This window comes from Dipodomys spectabilis, unplaced genomic scaffold, assembly GCF_019054845.1.
Source record: "Dipodomys spectabilis isolate Male_0828 unplaced genomic scaffold, ASM1905484v1 ptg000432l, whole genome shotgun sequence".
Lineage (NCBI taxonomy): Eukaryota > Metazoa > Chordata > Mammalia > Rodentia > Heteromyidae > Dipodomys > Dipodomys spectabilis.
In genome coordinates this window covers 425074-441189 of record NW_024871109.1, presented here as the reverse complement: position 1 = coordinate 441189, position 16116 = coordinate 425074, and the positions used below count along the sequence as shown (strand labels likewise).

Sequence of the window (16116 nt, the reverse complement as noted above, 5' to 3'; positions counted from 1 at the left end):
TACAAGTCACTATTTGTTATGACTATTACTAATAATTCTGTCAACTGGAAAACCTAAAGGAAAAATTTTTAAAAAAAATTAAATAAATTGAAAAAACTACTTCACATGTATCTGTTTTGATAAGAACTAAATAAAGGCCAGGTACAGTGGTTCACACCTGTAATCCCAGATACCCCAAAGGCAGAGATCAGGAACATTGAGGTTCAAGGCCAGCCTGGGCAAAAAGTGAAATTCTCATCGAAAACAATCAATTTGGGTGTACTGATTCATAACTGTAGGAGGCATGCAGGAGGATCATGTGGTATAGTGCTTGAATAGCATGCTAAAGGCCTTGTTCTTAAACTCCTGTAATACCAAAACAAACAAAAACCTAGGTAAACATCTAGACAAATATAATGATGAAACGGCCTTTAGCCGTAAAGATGACATATTAAGGTCAAACAAAGACACTTTGGACAAAACTATTTCTAAGGTTATATCTAGTTAAGATCAACAGTCTCCCATGGAAGAAGTCACAGTGGAAATTAGAAAAAAAATCAATTGAAAGGTAATAAAATATTCAACAAGAGAATGAGTAGAAAGCCAAAATCAGAAAAGATATAAAGAGGAAAATATCCCTATTAACACACAACAGAAAAAGAAGCTAAAAATAAAGAAAATATATTCACTAGAAAGCCAAGAAACAAAAAAGCCAAAAAAAAATACAAAATAACTGAATATGGAGCAAAGATTCATGACAAGAATCATCATTATACAGATACATACAGAGGTAAATATATATAGTTATGTACCTGTAGTAATATTCATTTCAATAACAAAAATAAACATTAAAATAAACTAATAAAGCTATCAAGACCTCTACATAAAAATACAAATTATGAACGAAACTGAATCCAACACATCATGTTCAGAAATTAAGATGCATAATGCTGCAAAAAAAAGCCTAATGTCCATAAATTGAGTCATATGTTCAACACAAATCCAATTTTAAAAAACAACTTGGCCTGTTTTCTTTTTGATGGAAATTGACAAGATTTTCCTCATGTATACAGGAAAAGGCCAGATCAAGAAAGACCAAAACAGGCTTCAGGATTACAACCTATCGAATATTAAGATTATACCAGAGGAATTCAGACAAGATGGCATCACACCGAGATAAAACAGTTATGCCAATCAAAACTAGAGGGTCTAGAAATAAGCCCATCCATAAATGGACACCAGATTATGAGGCCTTGACACTATCACTTTGTGTGGAAATTATGATCTTTTCAACAGTGCTGAGAAATCTGAATACCTGCAGGGGAAGAGTATGTCTACTCACATTTCAAATATACAAAGGGGGGAGGGGGGGAGATGTGTGTGTGTGTAAAGACCCACTCAGATGACAGAAGCACCACTCATAAAACACAACCTTTGAATCGGCCCGCCTTTCATGGAACATGGACAAAAGGCACTTTTAAGCACACTCACGTGCACCCAACTTTTTAAACAGCTTCATCTGTGTCAAAGGATCATGAATTTCAAACTGTAATTTTAGACTCTATGAATATACAATAGGTCAACAATGTCTTAACTACTGTAACTCTATATTATGTTTTGAAGTAGAAAAGTATGAATATGCAAACTTGTTCATCTTCAAAATTGTTTTAGCGATTCTGGGCCTGCTACATTTCCAAATAAATTCTACAAGAAGCTTGTTGATTCCTTAAAAGAAATTAGCTGGTACCTGGAACTCAAAAAATTAAATCCCCCAACAACAAATTCTCAAAGAAACAACTGCCCAATAAATAAGTGGGCTAAAGACTTAAAGAGAAAACTTCTCTGAAGAGGAAAGAAGGATGGCCAATAGACACATGAAGAAATGCTCAACCTCTCTAGCCATAAAAGAAATGCAAATCAAAACAACATTGAGATACCGCCTCACCCCAGTTAGAATGGCTATAATCAAGAATTCTAATCACAACAGATGCTGGAGGGGATGTGGACAGAAGGGAACCCTACTGCATTGTTGCTGGGAGTGTAAACTTGTTCAACCACTTTGGAAAGTAGTATGGAGGTTCCTCAAATGACTCCACATAGAGCTCCCCTATGGCCCAGCAATCCCACTTTTAGGCATTTACCCAAAGGATCACAAACAAGTCCACACTAAATCTACCAGCACAACCATGTTTACTGCAGCATTATTTACCATAGCTAAGATATGGAACCAACCCAGCTACCCCTCAGTAGATGAATGGATCAAGAAAATGTGATATATATACACAATGGAATTCTATGCCTTCATCAGAAAGAATGACATGGCCCCATTTGTTAGGAAATGGAAAGACTTGGAAAAAATTATATTAAGTGAAGTAAGCCAGGCCCAAAGAAACATAGGTCCCATGGTTTCCCTTATTTGCAATAACTAGTATATGTCTGAGACAAGCAGAAAAGGTCAGATAAGTTGATGTTAGGTGAAATGAACCCCAAGATAAGTATTCAAATGTTTTTTTCTTTCATGCAATTGTTTCTAACATATTTATAAGATGATTTCTATGCTGCTTTGTATGTCTCTCCCCCACAGTATAACCCCTGCTCTCACTGTATTTGATGTTGGTATAATTTGTGGAGGGGAAGGGCAAAAACAAATCGTTTAAATAGGGATACAGATGGACCCCATTGCAACAATGAGATGTACAAGTCACTAAGTCGAAAAACAAACTTTACAACTTTGGCCATGAGGCAGGGGTTGGGGGAGGGTTGGGAGGGGAGGATGAGAAGGGATGGGAAGGGGAAACAAAGGAGGAAGAAACAATGCTTGATCAGAAATGTACTTATTATCTTGCCCATGTAATTGTAAACCCTCTGTACCGTATTTTCACAATTAAAAAAAAAAGAAATTAGCTGGATTTTGAGATCAATAGCATCAACCTATATAATAATTTGAGAAGAACTACTGTCTTAAAACATCAATATTTGTATCTAGCTAGGCATGCTGGTTCATGCCTGTAATCCCAATTACTCAGTAGCAAAGACAGAAGGACTGTGGTTGAGGCTAGTCTGGGCAAAAAGTTAGCAAAGCTTCCATCTCAACCAACAAGCCAATCGCAGAAGCTATGGAGGCACAGGGAAGGGACCATGGTCTGATGCCAGCCCAGGCAAAAAAAGCAAGACACTATCTGAAAAATAACTAAAACAAAAAGCTCCGGAAGCATGGCTCAAATAGAGTGCTTACATACGAGTACAATTATGAGTTCAATTCAGTGCTGCCCAAAGGAAAGAGAAAAAAAATTATTTAGCTGTATGGTATGTCTTTCTGTTTACTCAGATCTGTTTAATGTATTTCAACAATGTTTTATAGTTCTCAAAATACAAGTTTGGCACTTCTGTTAAATCTATTCCTAAGTATTCTTTTCTTTTGATCCTCTTCCAAATGGAATTTTTTCTTAATTTCAATTACTCTTCATTCCTTATGTATTATTTTCTACAAAATACTCACACAGTAAACTGGGTAATTTCCAGTAACGACTGGACATTACTGAAAGGCTTGAGTACAGGGTCTGTGTCTTCTTAACCCGTGTGGCTGTACAGTGGCCCCTAATTCAATTCAGGGGCTCTGAAGTGTTCTGAGTTTGGCTATTAAGAATAACGCAGCCAGGCACTGGTGGCTTACACCTGTAATCCTAGCTACTATGGAGTCTGAGATCTAAGGATCTTGGTTTGAAGTCAGCCAAGCAGGAAAGTCCATGAGACTTTTATCTCCAAATAACCACCAAAAAAGCCCTAAGTGGAGCTGTGGTTCAAGTGGTAGAGGACTAGCCTCAAGCAAAAAAACAAAGGGACAGAGCTCAGGCTGTGAGTGCAAGTCCCAGAACTAGCATGCACAGAAAAAAATGCATTATGTAATTATTTTGGTAGAGGATTTTGTAAAACACAAATTAACATTTTTCTGTGGAGAGTTTAATTGCTCAGTTACATGACAGTTGAATAGTTTTTTTAAAAGAAACTGTCAGATAATTTTCCAGAATAACTATACCATTTGATACTTCTAAAACAATGTGAAAGTGATCTCATTATATTTTAGCCATTCTGGTAAGTGTGGCGCTATAATTCCTAACTTTCATTTCAATTTCCTGATAACACTGATTATCTATAGAGCTAATTCTTTTACCTACTTTTGAATTTTTTTTAAATGTGGAATTGAATTTTTTAATGTGGAATTTTGAGTTTTTATATATTACAGATACAATCCATATTGGGTACATGGTTTAGGTTTACTAATGTTTTCTGCCAATCTGTTGACTTTTTTTTTTTTTTGGCAGGGCCTGGGCCTTGAACTCTGGGCCTGGGCACTGACCCTAAGTTCCTTTTGTTCAAGGATAGCTCTTTACCACTTGAGCCAGCGCACCATTTCTGGCTTAATTTTTCATTAATTGGAGATGAGTCACATGGACTTTCCCACCCAGGCTGGCTTCGAACTGCGATCCTCAGATCTCAGCCTCCTGAGTAGCCAGGATTACAGGCATGAGCTACCACTCTCAGCTTGTGGCCTTATTTTTAAAACCATATTCACAACTGGTCAAAAAGCACGCTTAATTTTTTTTTCCAGTACTGCGGTTTGAACTAGCTAGCTAGTTCACTTGCTCTTGCTCTCTCCTCTCTCCATCTTAGCTAGCCCTTCTCAGCTCTAGGCTAGGGTTCTATCATTTGAACCACACCTTGGTTCTGTCCTTCTGATAGTTAATTGGAGACAAGAGTGTAGTGGATTTATTTGCCCACTCTGACTTCAAATCTCAATTCTTAGATCTTGATATCTCAGCCTGCTGAGTTGTTAGAATTATAAATGTGAGCCACCAGTACTCGGCTATTTTCAATTTTAGTGAGATGCCAGTTTCAATTTTTCTTTTTTTTTTTTGGTCGGCCATGGGGCTTGAACTCTGGGCCTGGGCGCTGTCCCTCAGCTCTTCAGCTCAAGGGCACCACTTCCGGTTTTTCTGGTGGTTATTGGAGATAGGAGTCTCACGGTCTCTCCTGCCCGGGCTGGCTTTGAACCGCGATCCTCAGATCTCAGCCTCCTGAGTAGCTAGGATTACAGGCGTGAGCAACCAGCACCCAGCTAACAATTTTTTTGGGGGGGTGGGGGGGGTCCGGTCGTGGGGCCTGAACTCTGGGCCTGGCGCTGTCCCTCAGCTCTTCAGCTCAAGGCTAGCGCTCTACCACTTAAGCCACAGCGCCACTTCCGGCTTCTTTTTGCTTATGTGGTGCTGAGGAATCGAACCCAGGGCCTCGAGCATGCAAGGCAAGCGCTCTACCATTGAGCTACCTTCCCAGCCCCCAATTTTTCTTTTACTTAATGTTCTTTTGATATAGTCTAATAACTATTTGCTTATCCCTAGATTCTGAACATTTTCTATGTGTTTCTGGAAAGTCTTCTATTTTTACATTTTACATTAAGTACATGAATGTTCTAGTTCAATTTGTTGAAAAAGCAACCATTTTATAATCTGTTTTTGTGCCCTTGTCAGAAGTCACTTCTACAAATTTGAACAGGTCTGTTTGTATCTCCTTATGGATTCTTTGGGGACTGTTTCCCCCTCTCCTACCTACATGATGATAGGTATGAATCCATTTAACTGGCCTTAAACCAGGAGAGTGGTCCTTCCTACTGTCCTAGCCTTGTCAGGACTGCTTTGTTAGGCCAGAGCCTGTGCCTTCCTCAAGTAGCTTTGGAATAAGATTGTCTATGTCTTTAAGAGGAAAAGGAGAGAAAAAACTTTCTGCAATCTTGAGAGGAAGTATGTAAGGCCTGTTGGTACAATTTTTGGAAAACTGTGGGAGGAATGCCTCAGTCCAAAAAAATAACGTGTCTATTTACTTAAGTAGTGTTTAATTTCAGTTATCAACATATTATTGATAGATTTTATTTTTGCTGAATGTTAAAAAGTATTGTATTTCTCTTCCTTCGTTCTTCCACATGGGGATAGAGCACTTCAAAAATGGTGTTAATACTTTTATGTGTTGATCTTATAGCTTGACACCTTGATGAACTTAGTTTCAGGAGATGTTTTTGGTTCATTTGCTTCTCTAACAAATCCCTTCAGATTTCTACACTCACTAGCACATCACTTGCAAATAGTGACATTGTAAACTTCCTTTCCAACTGGTACATCTTTAACCTCCCTACCATATCAACCTTCAAATAGTGACAGTGTTATTCCTTCTTACCCAATTGGCACATCTTTAACCTGCTTTCCTGTCCTACTAGAGAGACAAGTTCTTACTCATTATCACACTCAGACAGGAGCATATGTCTGACCTGACTAAGAGGGTATGCTTGTTTGCAAAGAGCATGGTTTCTCAACATATGTTAGTTGTAAAAAAGGGCTTCTTTGTGAGAGTTCCTATGTGCATAAAATATGCTTGGATCCAATTCATACTATTACTCATCTTTCCTCCCCATTTTAAAAAAGTAATTAACAGGTTCATTTTTGTTTTCATGCATGTATATAAAATACTTAGATCATATCCCACCCTCTCCTTCACTCTTTGTCTTCCTTCTCCCACTGGCTCCCACACACAAATACAACCTGTTTTACATTCTTGTCATTCATTTTTAAGGACCAGATTCTGCAGCAGAGACAAAACATGTAGTATCTGTCTCCCTCAGTAGGGCTCATTTTGCCTAACATTATATTGAACTCTAGAATAATTCAAAACACTAAAATATTTTGCAAGTATCTGTTTGGTTGCTATTACATCATGCTTAATTTTTAAAAGACATTGCATCTTTAGGGAAAAAAAGAAAACTAGTATACTCTTACAAATGGCTTATTTAAATCAACAGAGATAAACAAAGAGAGTAGATGGAAAGCCACAAAGACACTAACACTGTGAAGAAAAGGACACAAGTGGTGTATTCAGAGGGGACCAGGCAGAGGCAGCAACCAGAGTGAATGCCACACATGCAGACTGTCTACTTAGTCCACTCAGACCACCAGCCACCCTAAGCAGTTCCATACTTTAATCCACTGTTTCTCTACGGCTTCTTCCCACCAATATATCTGTTCTTTCCTAGTTCTTTTCTGTTTTACTTCCACTCATCTTATACTCTTCATTTTTTTTTTGGGGGGGGGGTCCGGTCGTGGGGCCTGAACTCTGGGCCTGGGCGCTGTCCCTCAGCTCTTCAGTTCAAGGCTAGCACTCTACCACTTGAGCCACAGTGCCACTTTCAGCTTTTTGTTTTTTGCTTATGTGGTGCTGAGGAATTGAACCCAGGGCCTCATGCACACAAGGCAAGCGCTCTACCACTGAGCCACCTTCCCAGCCCCATACTCTTCAAATTTTTAAGTCCATGAAGATGCTATATGCAAATACATATATATTGACTATATGTGAAATATGTATGTGAATATATAAATATGTAAATCTGTAGACTATACAGCTACCTGAACAAGTAAGCTCCAGAAAAAAAGTAGGTATTACTAGTACATTCTTATACAATTCTGTTGTCAAATGGCATAATTCTGATATTGCCACTCTAAACAGTTAACACATGTTATTTTGAACAAAATATAATTTTACCTACATACACTGAAATATACTTTAGCAAAACAGAACATACAAAATTTGGATTTTTATTCAAGTATAACAAATTTTATACAAACATATCAGGATTTAAAATGTCAGTCTCAAACTTTCTTCAAATCAGGCTAAATGTGAATGGGTGATATATACGTGTGTATATATGTGTATAAGACATATGAAAAAATTCACCAACCTTTTCCACTATGATTAGGTCCCCAACCTGTATGTCTGAACTCTTAACTTGCACTTTACCTTAAAAAAAAAAAAAAGACGTATAATCAGCTCAAGGAAACAAAGATCATAATTACTTCAACAATAACTCTAGGGCAAAAACATAATTTGTGACTTTTTCAGACAAAGGTTTTTAGCTAACAGCCAGAGGTAAGTTTAAATAAGTTTACAAAAACTAACAGTACCAGCCATATAGTGACATTTAGACTCATAATTAATGTCACTTGTAATTCATCACTTTAGTAAACTACCAAACACAATTAATTAATAAAAAGACATCAATAATTTGTTCGTGATAATTTAGAAAGAGATTCCATTTGGAACGTTTCCCCATATTTAGTGTTTCAGTTCTCTGCCAAGTTACCAATGATCAGGAACATTATTAGATAGTTGGAGATACAAAATTACCTAAATTAATATTGTGGATAGCACTGACTGGCACAAAACTCACAAAAAAAGAAATAATGTAAATCATACATAGAATCATCCTCCACTAGTGGCGGCATTGCAGACACCAAAAGATCTGAAAACGAGGACCTAAAGCTTTATTTTTAAGAGATTTTCCTATGTAATGTATTGAGTATATCCTTACATTATCTAAATAATATCTGATGCGCCATAGTCATCTATGAAATTGATCATATATGCTTAAATATATACACTTGAATGTATAAGCTGACTATATATACTTAAATGTTATATACAGTATGACAGAACAGATAAGCATTTGAACAGACAAAACTGATACACTTTACTCCCCCTCCTCTGCCTTAGCCTTCCTCATTCCTTCCATCTCATTCCCACATAGGAAGATCAAAAACCTTTTGGGTCTATTTGTACATTTTTGTAACTATTGTATCAACACGTGAAAAAGTTCATTTGTGATTTTCACATATAGTTTATTCTCAAGCTAACGGAACCAGAAGTAATTTTCATATTACTTTATCAAAAATTAATACTATTGTCATTTACTGATTTTTAAATGCATCTCCAATGTATTATAAAACCTTTTCTAAATACCTCAAAGTAACTGGGCTTCATTAACATCATGTTTTTCTAAAGACTTGTTTTTTTTATTATACAGTTATCTTTTTCCAATTACACAAACCCTAAGAGGTGGAGCTAAAGTTTATTATCCAAATGTATCAATGTTCTTTAGAATGACATATGAAAAAAATCTTTTTTTTTTTTTTTTGGGGGGGGGGGGGGGGGTCCGGTCGTGGGGTCTGAACTCTGGGCCTGGGCACTGTCCCTCAGCTCTTCAGCTCAAGGCTAGCGCTCTACCACTTGAGCCACAGCGCCACTTCTAGCTTTTTTCTTTTTGCTTATGTGTGCTGAGGAATCGAACCCAGGGCCTCATGCATGCAAGGCAAGCGCTCTACCACTGAGCCACCTTCCCAGCCCTGAAACAAATCTTAACACAGCTGCCTAACTGATAAGTATATGCCTATATAGTGCCTGAAAACTCAGAAAAATGTCTGTTGTAATTATGGTCACTTCAAAATTTAGGTCTCTGCTCTTACTATTGTTGCTATAGCAGAGTACCAAACAATAAAGGTGCAGCACTGCTATCAGGCCTCCTGAGCACTACTTCACAGAATTCTTGTATTATCTGCCAATTTCACATTCTCTCCTAGTTATCTAGCTTTTACTTCCTTCTACATTTTTACTTTCTTTGCAATAAACATTTGAGAAAAGAAACACCTACAGTCATAAGACAAAATAAATATAGTAAATAAGTCTAAAATACTTTGAAACACAGAAAACGTTTTATTTTTTAAGTTTACATTTTCCAGATACTGATTAATCTGTCATATGGTGACAAACATGGAATATATTAATAGCCTTTAACATTTAATAATGAACATTTTTTATATTTATTTATTCTTGTTGGTCGTGGGACTCGAACTCTGGGTCTGGGTGCTGTCGCTCAGTTCTTAGCTCAAGGCTAGCACTCTACCACTTGAGACACTGAGCTACTTCTGGTTTTCAGAGTGGTTTATTGAAGAGTCTCATAGACTTTCCTGCCCAGGCTGGCTTTGAACCGCAATCCTCAGATCTCAGCCTCCTGAGTAGCTAGGATTACAGGCATGAGCCACCAGCGCCTGGCTCAACATTTATTTTTAACATTATACAGTGACAATAAAAGCTTGCATGTGATTATATGTCTAAGGGGAAAAGGTTATGGTAAAATACAGCATCAAAAGTTCCCCAAATAGCCAGGTGTGGTGGTCAACTAAAGACCTGGGCTCCATAGCAAGTTTCAAGAGAGACCCTGTCTACAAGGGGAAAAAAGTTCTCAAAACATGACTGAAACAACACTAAACACTGGAAAGCCTAGCCACTACAGGACACAGTGGTACATGCGTATAACCCCTCCACCACTCAGAAGACTGACAGGGAAGGATTACTTGAGCCTAGGAATTTGATACCAGCCTGGGCAACAAAGGGAATCTGTCTTTAAGGGAAAAAAGAAAAGGTAAACACAGTATTGTAACAGAAAATAGAGTTGTATACCAGTGGCTCATGCCTATAATCCTAGCTACTCAGGAGGCTAAGACTGATACCTGTCTATAAATTCACAGAGCTCAACAACAAACACTCACATTTAATAATTTGAGGGCACACTTGATAGAAGGAAGCTCTGAAAAGACAAAGACCTGGAGGATTGTGATTCAAAGCCAGACCCGTCAGAAAAGCCTGTGAGACTCCATCTACAATTAGGCAGCAATAAGCTGAGCTAGAATGTGGGAAAATGCCAGCCATGCGCAAGTAAGCTGAGCAAGAGCACAAGGTCCTGAGTTCAAGCCCTAGTACCAGCAAAAAATAATAACAGTATGGTTATCTGCCTACAAATCTGTTTAGTAGGAGTACATGTGTTTACGTTTTGAAGACGTGTCAATGGACGTCTTGAACAGCATCTGCCTTACCCTGAAGGGACTGTTTGCACCTCCCTGGTGCCTTCCTCACCTCAGTGACTTCTCTCTGTCCGCATCAGAGGTCCTTCCTGGCACTAGAGGAGATGAAGGGGAGACAGCTGTCCATAGCCTCCCTGCGGCGGAGGCCTGGTGACCCTGGCCTTTCTCTGTTTTTCTTGAACAGTCCACGTGCACACTAAAAAACTGATTTCTGGTGAGCATCCTGCTAACTAAGCTGACAAACTGTCCCAGAAACAGGTTAATGTCAGAGGCCAAACAGTCTGTAAGCACATATAAAACAAGTAACTGCCACTTGTCTTCCCAGACTGCACAGGTAAACATCACACTGCGTGTGGGAAGGGGCACTCAAAACTTAGTCATTTCAATGTACATTTGGTAGAAGCAAGCTCTGAACATACAAAGATGCTTCAATGTGAAAGCTAGGATTTAAGTTAATAATATTTTTTTCTTTGAAAATTTCCTATTACCAATTAACATTCATATAGGAAGTCATATAGTTCGGACCTTTTATTTATTTATTTATTTATTTTTTTGGTCGGTCATGGGGTCTGAACTCTGGACCTGGGCGCTGTCCCTCAGCTCTTCAGCTCAAGGCTGGCACTCTACCACGTGAGCCACAGCGCCACTTCCAGCTCTTTTTCTTTTTGCTTATGTGGTGCTGAGGAATCAAAGCCAGGGCCTCAGGCATGCAAGGCAAGTGTTCTAAGACCTTTTGTTTTTTAATGAACAAGTTAATAGAGAATATTACCAGATTGTTGCTGCAACCTTCAAGCTAGATACTTCTAAATGAGGTTTTTACACTCATCCTCCACCATCCCGGGCTTCTCATGAACCCAGAGACAAGAGCCCAAGGAGACTACAGCACAACCCCGAGCTACAACATGCAACAGGCTGGTCTGCTACAGGGCTCAGCCCTAGTGTTCTGCTGAGCCAAGCAGTCTGAGAGAATTTTGTTCACCTAAAGCAAATTCTGTATCACATAAAGAAAATTCTATATCACAAAGAAGCAAGAGTTCATGACCCACAATAAAGAGAGATAGAGGTATTTTGCTACTGGGCCAGAAGACACAACATTACTGATGCCTCAAACATAAAATCACACTACACTAAAACAGTAGGAAAAAAAATGAGATCATAGAAGTACTGTGAGAACAGTACTTGTACTGTTCACTTGTACTGAAAGTAAATAGACATCCTAAGATGAAGGCAAAATAGTAAGGTTAAAAAAAATCTGTAGAAGTTTAAAAAAAAAATCTGAGCCGGGTCCAGTGGCTCACATCTATAATCCTACCTACTCAGGAAGCTGAGATCGGAAGATTGTGGTTCAAAGCCAGCTGGGGCAGGAAAGTCTGTGAGTCTTTTATCTCTAATTAACCACACACACACACACACACACACACACACACACACACACACACACACACACACACACACACACACACACACACACACACACACACACACACACACACACACACACACACACACACACACACACACACACACACACACACACACACACAGAGTCTGTGAGTCTTTTATCTCTAATTAACCACACCCACACCCACACCCACCCACACACACACACACCCGCATTCCAAAAAAAGCTGGAAGTAGAACTATGGCTCTGGCCTTAAGCAAAATGAAGTTTGGGAAAATGCTCAGGCCCTGAGTACAAGACACACACACACACACACACACACACAAATGCTCAGGCCCTGAGTACAAGCCCCAGGACTAGCACCAAAAAAAAAAAAAAAAAAAAAAAAAAAAAAAGCCTTGTATTGATCATATGGACAAGAATGTCAGGAAGTGAAGGTGGGCATCCATTAGTCAACGTCAGCCATCCAGAGAGCAGGCCTCACAGGGCACACCAGAACAAGCCTGTAATCCCAGTATGATGGAGCAGAGACAAGAGAGCCCCTGGAAAGCCCAGATGACATGAAGTCTGGACTACATAATGGAGACCCTGGATTTCCTAGCCACATCTTGCCTCAAATAGATAATATGTACACGTGTACACACACACACACACACACAAATTGTCAGGCCTAATTTTCACAACTAACCAAGGCATTCTGCATTTATTTACTAAATCGATTTATCTACTTATTCCTGAGCAGCAGTACTGTAAACAAGGAACCTACCTTACAGAGTAGAGGTAACCAGCACAACTACAAAAGGGAGGAGCTTCTGGGACAGATGTATGAGGGAAAGAGAAGGACAGGAGGCCAGGGAAAACACCTATGATTTGAAGCTTGTGAATTCCTATTTCTGGGATTATCTACTAAATGTAAATACTGAATGTATTTGAGCCACAGTTGACTGCAGAGAACTGTGGAAACACTACTGGGTTATAAAAAATACACATAAGTGATTCTTAATGATTCTCATTTCATTCTAGTTGATCTAAACTGTTACAGAAATGGACAAATAGGAGTCATCACTGCATAACAACCAGTCATGAGTGCTTGTCTGAGTATAGGATACTGGATTACAGTAATTCTAAAGGACTTCAAGCCCATCAACTACTCAGCAATTTCTGATGGGACAACTCAACTGCAATCTGGTATTCAACTGAAAAAAAGAAAAAGAAGAAGCAGCAGCAAGCAAAAATATGTCAGATCATAAACATCGATTGCCTTTTGTCATTTCCTCTGAAAGGGCACAATCCAGAAAAGTATGTAAGAGGCACTAAAGAGGGGTTCACTTACATTTTCAAGGACTAATGATTACTCATAAATGGCTTAAATTTTACTATAAGATGACAAAATATCATGATATATAAATCTTTAATATAAAAAAGACTAAGTTTTCAACACGTTATACAAAGTGCTTTGCTAAACACAAATCAAAGACACTTAAACCATAGGAACAGAGTACTCTGCTATACCCTACATGAATGTATGTGTTCCTTTCCAGCAAGTGGACTAGAACTACAGAGAAGCGTATTATAGAGACGTCTGCACTCTCTATAACAATCTTTCTCTCTCTCTTTCTCTCTCTCTCATACACACACACACCACCACCACCACCACCACACAGCAATTTACAGAAGGTTAAAAACAACAGACTTTCATCACTATCATTTGAATACCTGAAAATATGCAAAACACAAGGCAGAACTACTCCAAGAAACAGCTAAGATCTGCTGGAAAACAATCATCACAAGCTGTAGGAGAGAACCATAGCACAAAATTAACTCAGTTTCCATTCTAAATATAAAGTATCAGGTTAGTTGTAGGTTTAAGTTTGGAGTAAATACCAAAAGTGACAAGACTTGATCCTTCTAAGAACTAATAGCTAATTAAAGCAATAAATTAAAAACAGAATTTATACTATCTGCCTAGAACACTTCAGGACGTCTTTATTTTTTTTTTAATTTAATTTTATTTTATTTGTGAACATACTGTACAGAGGGGTTACAATTACATGGGCAGGATAATGTGTACATTTCTTACCAAGCATTGCCGACTCCTCCTTTGGTTTACCCTTCACATCCCTTCCCAGCCTCCCCCCTCCCCCCCAATCCCAATCCTTCTCCTTCTCCCCTCTTCCCCCCTACCCCCCCCCACTGACGTTGTAAAGCTCGTTTTGGACATGACAACTTGTACTTCTCATTGTTGCAACAGGTCCACCTGTATCCTTAAACAACTGGTTTTCCCCCATCTCCTCCACAAGTTATACTGACATCAAATATAGTGAAAGCAGGGATTATACTGTGGGGGAGGGACATACAACAAAGCAACAAAGAGATAATCTTATAAATGCGTTAGAAACACATGCATGAAAGAAAAAAACATTAAAATACATATCTAAGGGTTCATTTTCCTGACATCACATTATCTGACGTTTTCCGCTTGACTCATACATATACTAGATATTGCAAATAAGGGAAACCATGGGATCTATGTTTCTTTGGGCCTGGCTTACTTCACTTAATATAATTTTTTCCAAGTTTTTCCATTTCCTAACAAATGGGGCAATGTCATTCTTTCTGATGGAGGCATAGAATTCCATTGTGTATATATACCACATTTTCTTGATCCATTCATCTACTGAGGGGCATCTGGGTTGGTTCCATATCTTAGCTATGGTAAATAATGCTGCAATAAACATTGTTGTGCTGGTAGCTTTAGTGTGGTCTTGTTTGTAAACATTTGGGTAAATGCCCAAAAGTGGGATTGCTGGGTCATAGGGGAGTTCTATGTGAAGTCTTTTGAGGAACCTCCATACTGCTTTCCAAAGTGGTTGAACAAGTTTACATTCCCACCAACAATGAAGTAAGGTTCCTTTCTGTCCACATCCCCTCCAGCATCTGTTGTTGTTAGAGTTCTTGATTTTCGCCGTTCTAACTGGGGTGAGGTGATATCTCAATGTCGTTTTGAATTGCATTTCTTTTATGGCTAGGGATGTTGAACATTTCTTCATGTGTCTATTGGCCATTCTTCTTTCTTCTTCAGAGAAGTTTCTTTTTAAGTCTTTCGCCCACTTATTTATTGGGCAGTTGTTTCTTTGAGGATTTGTTGTTGAGGGGTTTAATTTTTTGAGTTCCAAGTATATTTTAGATATGAGACCCTTGTCCGTTGTAAATCAATGGCTTTTCTGTATGCCAACAATGAGAAAAGTGTGGCTGAAATTAGGAAAGCAACTCCATTTGTAATAGCCCCACAAAAAATAAAATACCTAGGGATTAACTTAACTAAAGAAGTGAAGGACCTCTATGACGAAAACTTTAAAATCTTGAAAAAGGAAATCAACACAGAACTAAAAAAATGGCAAAGCCTCCCATGCTCCTGGATTGGAAAGATTAACATCATGAAAATGGCAATACTTCCCAAGGCTATCTACAAATTCAACGCAATACCTATCAAAATTCCAACCTCATTCTTCAAGGAAATAGAAGAGGCAATCCAAAAATTCATATGGAACAATAAAAGACCCCGAATAGCAAAAACGCTCCTCAACGGAAAGAACACTGCTGGAGGAATATCAATACCAAATTTCAAACTCTACTATAAAGCCATAGTAATCAAAACAGCTTGGTATTGGCATAAGAACAGACCTCAGGACCAATGGAATAGAATTGAAAACCCAGAAATGAACCTACAGACCTATAGCCATCTAATCTTCGATAAGGGAGCTAAAACAATAGAATGGAAGAAAGACAGCCTCTTCAGTAAATGGTGCTGGCAAAACTGGTTAAATACATGTAGAAAACTAAAGCTAGATCCTTATATATCACCCTGCACCAGAATCAACTCCAAATGGATCAAAGATCTTGAAGTCAAAGCAGACACTCTGAAAACATTACAGGATGGAATAGGAGAAACCCTAGGTCTCCTTGGCTCAGGCCGAAATTTTTTGAATAGAGACCCGGAAA

The 16116-nt window shown here is 38.5% G+C and overlaps 1 protein-coding gene across 2 annotated transcripts in view; it reads right to left on the bottom strand.

Moving 5' to 3' along the window:
- Atp9b (ATPase phospholipid transporting 9B (putative)) overlaps positions 1-16116 on the bottom strand; it is a 194445-nt gene that overhangs the window by 149788 nt on the left and 28541 nt on the right. For both annotated transcript variants that reach the window (XM_042668321.1, XM_042668322.1), the window contains exon 6: positions 7757-7815. In XM_042668321.1, coding sequence (XP_042524255.1) covers positions 7757-7815 — 59 coding nt within the window. The remainder of the gene's footprint in view (positions 1-7756; positions 7816-16116) is intronic.